Source organism: Dendrobates tinctorius, unplaced genomic scaffold, assembly GCF_039654945.1.
Source record: "Dendrobates tinctorius isolate UK_male_01 unplaced genomic scaffold, ASM3965494v1 ptg000151l, whole genome shotgun sequence".
Classification (NCBI taxonomy): Eukaryota; Metazoa; Chordata; class Amphibia; order Anura; family Dendrobatidae; genus Dendrobates; species Dendrobates tinctorius.
In genome coordinates this window covers 23,307,941-23,319,804 of record NW_027361818.1, presented here as the reverse complement: position 1 = coordinate 23,319,804, position 11,864 = coordinate 23,307,941, and the positions used below count along the sequence as shown (strand labels likewise).

Genomic DNA, 11,864 nt, shown 5'->3' with positions numbered 1-11,864 from the left:
CCCTGACTGCTTTGGCCTTGCGACGACACCTCAACATTTGCTGCTGGTGGTGTGCGAACCGGTGGGCATACAGTGGGAAAAACAATGTAGCACTGCTGACTACCTTCTTTGGGAGCAGTTGCACATGTGGTCCGTGAGGTTTGGTAGTCCGTCCACGCTTGCAAGTGCATGGTGGTTAAATGTCTAAGCATGCAACTGGTATTCAAATTTCTCAGATATTTACCTCGGCTAAAGGTCTTTGCGCACTTCTTACAGATAACCTTTGCCTGATCATTAGGATTTTGTTTAAAAAAGTGCCACACTGCACTCTTCCTACTAGGGAAGACATTTTGAGGCCTTGCACGCTGTGCTATTTTGACCGTCTGGCCAAGCTGTCCTGCAACTCTTTTGGTTTTTGTAACCCGTTTTTGGACTGCTCCGGGCTTGCCAGATAACAGCTGTTGCGATGTCAATGCCTGCTGCGAATGCTCCTCCTCCTCTTCTGAGCTATTGGCAGTGGCACCCTCTTCCCCCAATGGATGCCAATCTGGGTCAACAACTGGGTCATCCATCACCTCCTCTTCAATGTCATGTGCACCTTCCTCTGTGTCACCGTGTATGGTGGTATAGTATGCGGGAAGGGGCACCTGAGTTTCATCAGGGTCAGATTCTGACTCAGTACACTGTGAGGACAATGTAGTGCTCTGAGTGAATGTACCAGCAGATAAATCTAGCAGTGGCTGTGCATCAGTGCACTCCATGTCAGATTCATCTTGGACTGGGGAATTCACGATTTGACTTGATAACCCAGGCATTGTATGAGAAAAGAGCTCCATGGAGTAATCTGTAGTGTAGCCTGCCGCATCCTTCACTTTTGGTAGGGGTGAAGGACACAAGGAAAGGTGTTGTTCCTGACCAGGAGCCTCCACTGACGATGCAGTACTTTTATTTTTTGAAACTTCAGAAGAGGAGGTGATAAAGCTGGAGGCTGTGTCAGCAATGTAAGCCAAAACTTGTTCCTGAAGCTCCGGCTTTAAAAGCGGTTTACCTACTCCCAGAAAAGGGAGCCTACGAGGCCTTGTGGAGCCAGACAATGACGCAGGCTCACCACCTCCTGCTTTATGTGCTATTGTGCTTTTGCCACTACCAGCAGAAACACCACCACCAATACCACCATCAGGACCAGCTGGCAACCCCCACCCACTTTCACGGCCTCTTCCACCATACTTCTTCATTTTTTTGAAAAAGGTACCCAAAATAACAACAGCTATATGGTACTGTAAAACAAGGTAGAGGGTCTATAGAGTATTGGTGAGAATTTGAAGCTCACTGTAGATTGAAGGACGCTGAACTATTGTCTCAGGCCCCGGACAGATTACACCGCAATGTGACAGGCAGAAATTGGCTGGTGTATGAGAAGGCAGAATGTCATGAGTTATTCAGTATTCTGGACAGATGTGCAGGGGTTAATAGGGAGAGCCTCTCTTTGATGCCAGGGAGGGTTTTTATAGCCTCAGGTGAGCACCCCTCCCTGTCGTTTATACTCCTAACTAGAGTGTGCCCGACCCTGCATCGCTAGTACCTCTCGCCTGTTCTCGTACATTGTTTGGTGTATGATCTGTTCTGGACTTGGTTTACGTCTCTTGGTTTCTGATTTGGTACTGTACTGCTCAACCCGTGTATGACCCTCTGCTTTCCCTGACTGCTCTCTATCATCCTGATTCTGTACTGCGTTGCCCGACCCGTGTCTGACCCTCTGCTGCACCTGACGATCCTCTGCCATTCTGAGTCTGTACTGCATTGCTAGATTTGTGTATGATCTCCTGCTTTATCTGACTATCGCCGCTGCTCAGCCCCTGTGTGACTTAGTCTCCTGCCTGTCACCGCTGTGTCCCAAGGTAAGCCCCGCCCCCTCCTCTGGCAAGCGGTCATATGGTGGAAGGTCCTGCTGGTACTGCGTGCCTCTCCATCGCTCCTCCCCTCCTGCAGGTCCTGTGACCATTTTCCTGATCTCAGATACTGCGCCCCTGCCCGGCCACCAAGAGTCACCTCCCCTGTAGTCTCAGCATCTTCAGGGCCTGCTGACGCTCGCCTGTCACGCCACTCCTGACAGCTACAACAGGTGAGCGTGACACAGAAGCTGTATATAGTATTGGTGAGAATTTGAAGCTCACTGTAGATTGGAGGACGCTGAACTATTGTCTCAGGCACAGGACAGATTACGCCGCAATGTGACAGGCAGAAATTGGCTGGTGTATGAGAAGGCAGAAGCTGTATATAGTATTGGTGAGAATTTGAAGATCACTGTAGATTGGAGGATGCTGAACTATTGTCTCAGGCCCAGGACAGATTACACCGCAATGTGACAGGCAGAAATTGGCTGGTGTATGAGAAGGCAGAAGCTGTATATAGTATTGGTGAGAATTTGAAGATCACTGTAGATTGGAGGACGCTGACTTATTGTCTCTGGCCCAGGACAGATTACACAGCAATGTAACAGGCAGAAATTGGCTGGTGTATGACAAACTACAAGGTGTATATAGAATTGGGCAGAATTGGAATCTCCCTAGAGTGTAGGTCTGTAAGAACGGACAAACTCCTCGGCTTTTTCTTACAGAGTCACACACAGATAGCTTCAATTTGGCCGCTGAACTAGTATCAAGCGCAGTTGAGATTACACCGCAATGTCACAGGCAGAAATTGCCTAGTGTATGACAAGCTACAAGTTGTATATAGAATTGGGCAGAATTGGAATCTCCCTAGAGTGTAGGTCTGTAAGAACAGACAAACTTCTCGGCTTTTTCTTACAGAGTCACACACAGATAGCTTCAATTTGGCCGTGATAACAGCCGGTACACGGTACTGTGTGAGGAGAGTACACCGCTGTACGGTGTGTGAAAAAATGAACGCTCAGTAACTCACCAGGACAAAACAATAAAATTTGGATTGCTTTGAAAAAAGCAGTTTGCTCAGCAGTGTGAAAACAGCAATGCAGCTATCAGGGAGCCTTAAAAGGCAGCCTAATAACCAACAGAGCTGATGTACTAAAATATAGCCTCCCCTTGCACTGCACAGTAACTGGTGTGTTGTACAGGCAAAATCGCTAGCAGCAGAAGCAGTTTTTGGTATCTTCTTCCCTGCCAAACGCTCTCCCTACAGAATCAGCAGCAGCAGCAGCAGCTCTCCCTATTCTGAGATCAGCATAAGTAACATGGTGGTCGGCGTGCACGTCCTTTTATACCCCCTGTGACGCCCCACAAAGTAAGCCAATCACTTGCATGCCATTCTCCAAGAACGTGGTGACCGCTGCCTATGTCATCACGTTGCCCACAGTGTCCGTTCTTCCTGATTGGCTGAAAAAGGAAAAAGGGCGCAAAAGCATCTTTTGAAACGCGACTTTGGCGTGATGGTCGCTGACCTCGTGGCCGACCTCACGCTAAGGTTGGGTTTTGTTTTGTGAAACCCGACTTTGGCGAAAGTCGGCGACTTTTGAATTTTTTTGACCCGTTTCGCTCTACTCTATCTAAGGTTAACATCCTCAATAATCAGAACCTCCCACTCCCGTCTCCACTACCCAGGTTAATACAATTAATCCCCAATCCCCACAGTTTTAATTGTGCCCTAAAAACGCACTTGTTCAGACTGGCCTAATGCCTCAACGCATTAACCTAAATATCCCTGTGTGGCTCATTCAAAATTTTTTACCATAACCAGGTTCCTCGCATCATGTTCTCACATGATTTATGCATTAAATAGCCCTCTGTGTCTGTACTGTTACATATTTAGACTGTTAACTGGTTCACGCAGCAACAGGAACACCCCATTCTTACACTAGGGAAGGTCCAAACCACAAAAACAATAAAAGCAATTGTTTCCATCCACCTTTCGTGTCTCCCTTTTTCCCTAATAGACTGTAAGCTTGCGAGCAGGGCCCTCATTCCTCTTGGTATCTCTTTTGATCTATGTGTTTATTGCTATGCTGTAATATCTATTGTCTGTATTATTATTAAATAAACTATTGTTTTCTATTTTTATCCATAGATAATTTATGCCTTTTTAACACACTTATTGATTATTTCTTGAAGAGATTTGTTGATGTCCTTATTTCTCAGACTGTATATAATAGGGTTAATCAATGGAGTAAATACAGTATATAATATTGCTAGTAGTTTGCTAAGGTTTATAGTTTGTGCTCTTTTTGGGAAAAGATAAACACTTAATAAAGTAATGTAGAAAATAGAGACTACGATGAGGTGGGAGCTACAGGTGGAGAAGGCTTTCTGTCTACTGATGTTTGACTGAAATCGTAAAATAGTAATAATAATGTTAATATAAGACATTATTATTATTGTTAGTGGGACGAAAAGTGCTAGGACACATATTATATAGTTCTCCAATTCAATAGCATAAGTGCTAGAACAGGCTAATTCTACGAGAGGAACAAGATCACAGAAAAAATGGTCAATAATATGAGGTCCACAGAATGTCATGACTGATACTGTTGTGCAGTAAATTAATGCAATGGAAAAACCCAACACCCAACACATGGCGGCCAATATTACACAATGGGTTCTTTTGACGATAGAGGTGTAATGGAGGGGATTACAGATGGCCACATATCTGTCATAGGACATCACCGTGAGGAGAAAACACTCAAATACTTCAGAGGCAGCGCAAAAATAAAACTGAGTCATACAAAATCTAAATGAAATGCTTGACCCATTTTTTAGTAGAATATGGAGCATATTGGGAACGATATCAGAGGGTAACAAGATGTCACTGATGGACAGTTGTGAGATGAAGAAGTACATTGGAGTGTGGAGGTTCCTGCTGGTGGACACCAGGGTGATGATCAGGAGATTCCCACATATTGTCCCACAGTAAACCACCAGGAGAAGACAGAACAGAAAAATAGTTAAAGGGTGGCTAGTTTGAATTCCTAAGAGGAGGAAATTGGAATCCACAGTAAGATTGTGCTCCTGCATAAACAGTAAAATAAATTCATTATTAAATTAGAACATGATATTGTGAAAACATAGTAATTACTTGCATTAAAATATTGGAACGCCTATAATACCTTATGAAATTTCTGTTCGATGATTTTACTTTTATTTGCTTAGCTATTATTACAGGGTTCAATTGTGAAAGTACCGTATATCAGTCCAAAAAAGTGTCTGTATGATCATAGGACATTGTATATCTTTACTTAATTATCTAACAATATTTTCTGTCCATAATAGGGTTCAAAATTAATATTACCTATCAGTATGCCTTTGAAATGTGGGAGGAAACTCACTGGAGATCTTGTCTTTGACAGAGTGACGCAGAGTCACTGCAGTAAACATGAGTCCCAGAAGTGGAGAGCAAGACTGCAATAACAGGTCGTAAAAATAAAGACTACTTACAGAATAAGTAATGGGAGGTCAGATAATCCAAGGTCAGGTCCTGGAAATGGCGCAATACAACAAGGAGATGACAGAGACAAAATTCAAATCACGAGCCAAGGTCAGGAAAACTAGAAATACAATGCAGCTTGCAGGGAGCAGGCAAAAGAGTAGTCAGGTCACAAGCAAAGGGTCCAGAAAGCGAATCAAGTCAAGCTGGGTCAGACAGAGCAAAGAGGGATCAGTTTTACACAGGCAGCAGCAAGTGTACAATTAACACTGGGTAAATGAGCTAGCCTGCTTAAGTAGAAGACTAATCAAGGAATGTGAACACAGATGATTGCAGCAAAGACCCAGCAAAATCAAAATGTACTGACAGCCCCTACACAAAGTAACATATCAGACAGGAACAAAGTGAATATCGAGACAGTACTCCCTCTTTAAGGGGGGCCACCGGTCCCCCAGGGTTCCCAGGAAATCTCCGATGAAATGCCTGAACCAACCCATCAGCCCTTACAGAACGAACTGGGACCCAGAACCATTCCTCAGGTCCATACCCCTTTCAATGTACCAAATATTGAAGGGAATTCCAGAGCATTCAGGAATCAATGATCCTTTGTACCTCATATTACCAGCTTCCCTCAATAGGCAACATAGGAGGAGGAGGCGAGGAAGAAAGAACAGGGGGAATAAACTCCTTCAACAACGACTTGTGGAACACAAAAGGAATATGAAATGAACAAGGAGAAAGACCGAGAGAGCTTTAATCGGAAGGTAACTGGATTGACCACTTTCAGAATTTCATTTAGACCAATGAATCTAGAACCACACTTCAGCGAGGGCGTCTTCAATCTAATATTCTTATAGGATAGCTATACCTGTTCTCCCACTTTGAAGGTGACTCCTGACGAGCACCTCCTATTGGCCTTCCACATCTGCCAATGTTGAGCAGCCACAATATTCTTTTTAACCTTACTCCATACATCCCTCAGCTCTTGAGTGGTGACGTCCACCCCAGGACACCCAGAAATAATCCTGGAGAACTCACCAAAATGAGGATGAAACCCATAATTACAGAAAAACAGCAAGGTCCCCGTGGACTGATTAACCCAACTGTTAAAGGCAAACTCAGCCAGATGAAGAAATGATTACCAATTCTGCTGATAGGCATCAAAACATTTTAAAATTTGACCCAAAGACTGATTTGTCCTCTCTGTCTGACCAATAGTTTCAGGGTGGTAAACAGAGGAAAAGGACAAATCAATCCCCAATTTTCTGCAGAAAGCTCTCCAAAATCAAGAGATGAATTGTACACCTCCATCCATTATAATATTTGGAGGAATCCCATGTAGTCATATCACATGAAAAATAAACAGTTTGGAGAGAGTTTCAGCATTGGGTAACCCAGATAATGGGACAAAGTGAGCTTGTTTGCTGAAGCGAACAACAACCACCCAAATAGCAGTCATCCCCCAAGACAACGGTAAATCTGAAATGAAATCCATGGACAAATGAGTCCATGGTATTTCCGGAATTGGCAACGGAGCCATTTCCGCTGCCAGCCAGCAATGCTGTACTTTGGCGCGTGCACAAGTCTCACAACATCCTCATGCATAGCGGACCACCCAAAGAGTCTAGCAACTGCCCTATGGGTGGCAGTGACCCCAGGATGACCACTCGACACAGAACCATGGAATTCTTGCAAAAGACGTAACCTGAGATACACGTGAGCAAACAACTTAAATTCAGTGTTATTGGAAGGAGCCAAGGAATGAGCAGTGTGGATTTCAGCTTCTAGCTCAGAGGAAACCATGGCCACAACAATACCCTAAGGAAGAATGGAGGAAGGAGGTTCTGGCGGAGACACACTATAAAGTCTACGCAACAAGGCATCTCCCTTAACATTCTTAGACCCTAGTCTGAGCATAATAGAAAATTAAATTGTGAAAGGAATAAAGATCATCGGGCCTTTCTAGCTGTCACCATGGTGAATGGATGAACGTCTCCCTCTAAAAATGCCTCCACTGTTCAATGGCCAACTTGACCGCAAGCAACTCCCTATTACCCACATCATAGTTTCTTTCAACAGGAGAACATTTTTTATAGAAGGCACATGGTCACAGGTTAGTTAAAGTCTCAAGACCTTTATATTACACAGAACCCCTCCCCGACCACAGAAGCTTCTTCCTCCATGATGATCAGCCTCCAGAGGTCTGGTTGCACAAGAACAGGAGCAGACATAAAAAACATTTCTTCAAATGTTCAAATGCCCCAACTGATTCCTGCAACCAAACCTTTAGCTCCGCCCCTTTACAAGTGAGGTCCGTGAGAGGCTTGACGATCTGAGAACATTTTTTAATAAATGTTCTACAATAATTTGAAAACCCTAAAAAGCGCTGCAGAGCCTTGAGATCGCTGTGTTGAACCCAATCAATGATTGCCTGAACTTTTCCAAGAACCATCCTAATCCCGGAGGCTGAAACAATGAAACCGAAGAATGATATTTCTTGAATAGAAAAGGTACATTTTTCAATTTTAGCAAGCAAACAATTATCTCTCAACATTTGCAGAACCATATGAACCAGTTTATAATGCGAATCCAGCTCAGGTGAGAAAGTGGTTATGGGAGATATGACATCCAGGATACAGCCTTCATTGATCAGTCGTGTAGCCACCAACAATTACCAGAATGTGTCACATTGCCTTAACAAGATCGGTGTAACAGATGAGCATGTGATGCTCAGCATAAAAAATGTCCGTAAGAAATATGTTGCCAAAGAAGCACGTGTCCGTATAAAGGGCAAAAAATGTTCGTGAGATGCTGAATTACAGAAAGCAGATCAGTGTTGAGGAAAACCAAACACACTGATGGATGCTCATGAAAAACAACAAAGTTTAAAGAGGAGTGCACCGTCCGTAACTATCAACACACCCGTGGCAGAAGGTTCTTCTTCTTCACCCATACATATTACCAATAATATTAAAATGTCACCGCCGAAAATTATTTGTTCTAGTGCAATGAACACTGTTAAAGGAATGCCACTAAACATAGATAACCACTACCAAGGGAAACACCAGATCTCCTCTTTACAAGATATGGACGATGATGGTTTTGACGACGACTTGCAACGTTACCGCATCCCCACCAAGAAGATGAAGATCACAGCTGAAAACAATGTGCAGAAAAGGCCGTTAATATCTGGAAATTCATTTTCTCTTGGGCTAGCTTTAGCTATTACTAAAGTGGTACAGAATGATGAATACACACCTCCCATGTCTACTCAGCTCAATACTTAGTCACCTTTATTGCACACAAAGGCTCTAGCCAACGTGTCACGGACACTTGTCACAAAGGAGCCCATTTTATCACTAGGGCCCACTCATAAAGAGTCTGTCTTTAGCTCTTTAGAAGGCCATAAAATGACTATTAATAATTTGCATCCAAGAGTCACAGATGATGAAATTGTGGAGCTTTTCTGTGTATGCATTGCCTTGAAGCGCACCTCCTTGTTGAGTTCAGGAGTTGCAGAGGTTGTGTTTCTAAGAAAGGAAGATGCAGTTGGTGCCTACAAAAAATACAACAACAGATACCTAGGTGGACAACCAATGAAATGCAATCTTCCTTTAAATAGTGGTGTGATAACATCAGACCAGCCCATATTTCCAAGAATAAGTGACACCACATCATAGAAGGAAGGTTAATGTCGAAGAAACACAAACTCCTCCTCCTCGAGTGTGGCTTAAAATCCTCCAGCTGAAGTTAATCCTGATACTATCTTAAAATCACTCTTTAAATCCTCAGGGTCATCAGCAATCATCCAACCACCTGCATTAAAGATTAAGCTCTGATGAGACCAACATAACTTGGAGACTGTAATAAGAGAGATTCACAATTCACATATGGGCCTAGAGACTACTTTAAAAGAAAAATTATTTTTCTTTTTTTTTTGTTTAACACTGGTGATGATCACCAGGAGGAAGTTGATGTTTGAAGGAGTGTGGTATCAGACATTGGATAATTTATCCTGTTCTCAGCATTGTAGTACAGTTCACCTTTATTGTGGGTCAGTTGCATTTTTGCATCAAGAATTTCTGTTTTCCCCTTGCTTTAGTATTGTGATACAGCACAATTATGGTTCTACTGTGCTGTAAAGGGAGGCTAAATAAATGTTAAATAACTTGTTAACATTTCTTCAAAAATCTTTTTCAACTGAAAGATAATCTTTGTTGTTTGGTACTTTTAATATTGGAATTCCTACAAATGGATCTCAAGACCTTCATATTCCTTTAAATGAGGAGGAAATTGCTAAGTGTCCCATGACTGTGTTTTAGACAAATACATTTTTTATGCCTAATTAATGTAACACACTGTACAAATGTAATCCAGAACTGTTCAATCATAGGAAATACTTTTTGCCCTGTGGCTAAAGCATTTTGTGATATCTGTGATGTGAAGACAGAGAAATGCAGAAGGGAAAGAGATCACAGTAATAGTGATCTAAATACTGAGATGTGCACAGAGGAATGCTGGGAGGACACAGATTGTGGTTTTATATCCACTTCATCTGCATGTAAAATTTGTTATGTAATGCTGGTAATTTAACCCCTTCATGACCAAGCCTATTTTGACCTTAATGACCAGGCCATTTTTTGCAATTCTGACCAGTGTCCCTTTATGAGGTAATAACTCAGGAACGCTTCAACAGACCCTAGTGATTCTGAGACTGTTTTTTCATTACATATTGGGCTTCATGTTAGTGGTAAATTTAGGTCGATAATTTTTGCGTTTATTTGAGAAAAAAACAGAAATTTGGCAAAAATTTAGAAAATTTCGCAATTTTCAAATTTTGAATTTTTATTCTGTTAAACCAGAGAGTTATGTGACACAAAATAGTTACTAAATAACATATCCCACATGTATACTTTACATCAGCACAACTTTGGAAACAAAACATTTTTTAAGGAAGTTATAAGGGTTAAAAGTTGACCAGCGATTTCCCATTTTTACAACAAAATTTACAAAACCATTTTTGTAGGGACCACCTCACATTTGAAGTCACTTTGAGGGGTCTATATGGCAGAAAATACCCAAAAGTGAAACCATTCTAAAAACTGCACCCCTCAAGCTACTCAAAACTGCATTCAAGAAGATTATTAACCTTTCAGGTGTTTCACAGGAACTAGAGCAACCTGGAAAGAAAAAATGGACATTTTAATTTTTCCAACTAAAATTTTCTTTTAACATCAATTTTTTTCATTTTCACATTGGTAACAGGATAAAATGGATCCGAAAATTTGTTGGGCAGGGCTCAGAAGGGAAGGAGTGCCATTTGATTTTTTGAATGGAAAATATGCTGGAATATTTAGCGGTTGCCATGTCGCGTTTGAAGAGTCCCTGTGTGCCTAAACATTGGAACCCCCCACAAGTGACCCCATTTTGGAAATTAGACCCCCCATGGAACTTATCTAGATGCATAATGATCACTTTGAACCCCCAGATGCTTCACAAATTGATCTGTAAAAAAAAAGTACTTTTTTTTCACAAAAATTTTCTTTTAGCCTCAGTTTTTTCATTTTCACATGGGCAACAAGACAAAATGGATCCTAAAATTTGTTGAGCAATTTCTCCTGAGTACCCCGATACCTCATATGTGCTCATAAACCACTGTTTGGGCGTACGGCAGGGTCCGGAAGGGAAGGAGCACCATTTGACTTTTTGAATGGAAAATTAGCTACAATCGTTATCGGACACCATGTTGCGTTTGGAGAGCCTCTGTGCACCTAAACATTGGAGCGCCTCCACAAGTGACCCCATTTTGGAAACTAGACCCCTTATGGAACTTATCTAGATGTGTAGTGAGCACTTTGAACCCCCAAGTGCTTCACAAAAGTTTATAACACAGAGCAGAGTGAAAATAAAAAATATTTTTTTTCCTCAAAAATGATATTTTAGCATGCTATTTTTAATTTTCACAAGGGTAACAGGAGAAATTGGACCACAAAAGTTGTTGTACAGTTTGTCCTGAGTACGCTGGTACCCCATATGTGGGGGGAGCCACTGTTTGGGCGCACGGCAGGGCTCAGAAGGGAAGGAGCGCCATTTGACTTTTTGAAATGCAAATTACTTCTACTCGTTAGCAGACACCATGTTGTGTTTGGAGAGCCCCTGTGTGCCTAAACATTGGAGCTCCCCCACAAATGAACCCATTTTGGAAACTAGACCCCCTAAGGAACTTATCTAGATGCATAGTGAGCACTTTGAACCCCCAAGTGCTTCACAAAAGTTTATAACGCAGAGCCGTGAAAATAAAAAATATTTTTTTTCCTCAAAAAATTATTTTTTAGTGCGCAATTTTTTTCACAAGGGTAGCAGGATAAATTGGACCCCAAAAGTTGTTGTCCAGTTTGTCCTGAGTATGCTGGTACCCCATATGTGGGTGGGGACCACTGTTTGGGTACACGTTGGGGCTCGGAAAGGAAGTAGTGACATTATGAAATGCT

At 42.2% G+C, this 11,864-nt stretch overlaps 1 protein-coding gene and 1 pseudogene across 1 annotated transcript; one reads left to right on the top strand and one right to left on the bottom strand.

Annotated features, from left to right (window-relative positions):
• Nucleotides 1-4,025: 4,025 nt before the first annotated feature.
• LOC141050064 (olfactory receptor 6F1-like) lies at nt 4,026-6,432 on the bottom strand. Its single transcript, XM_073546896.1, has 2 exons — nt 6,412-6,432; nt 4,026-4,958 (listed from the first exon to the last, which is right to left on the bottom strand). The coding sequence occupies exons 1-2, from the start codon at nt 6,430-6,432 to the stop codon at nt 4,026-4,028; spliced, it is 954 nt and encodes a 317-aa protein (XP_073402997.1).
• Nucleotides 6,433-7,994: 1,562 nt separating this feature from the next.
• LOC141050063 (polymerase delta-interacting protein 3 pseudogene) lies at nt 7,995-9,212 on the top strand (annotated as a pseudogene).
• Nucleotides 9,213-11,864: the final 2,652 nt, after the last annotated feature.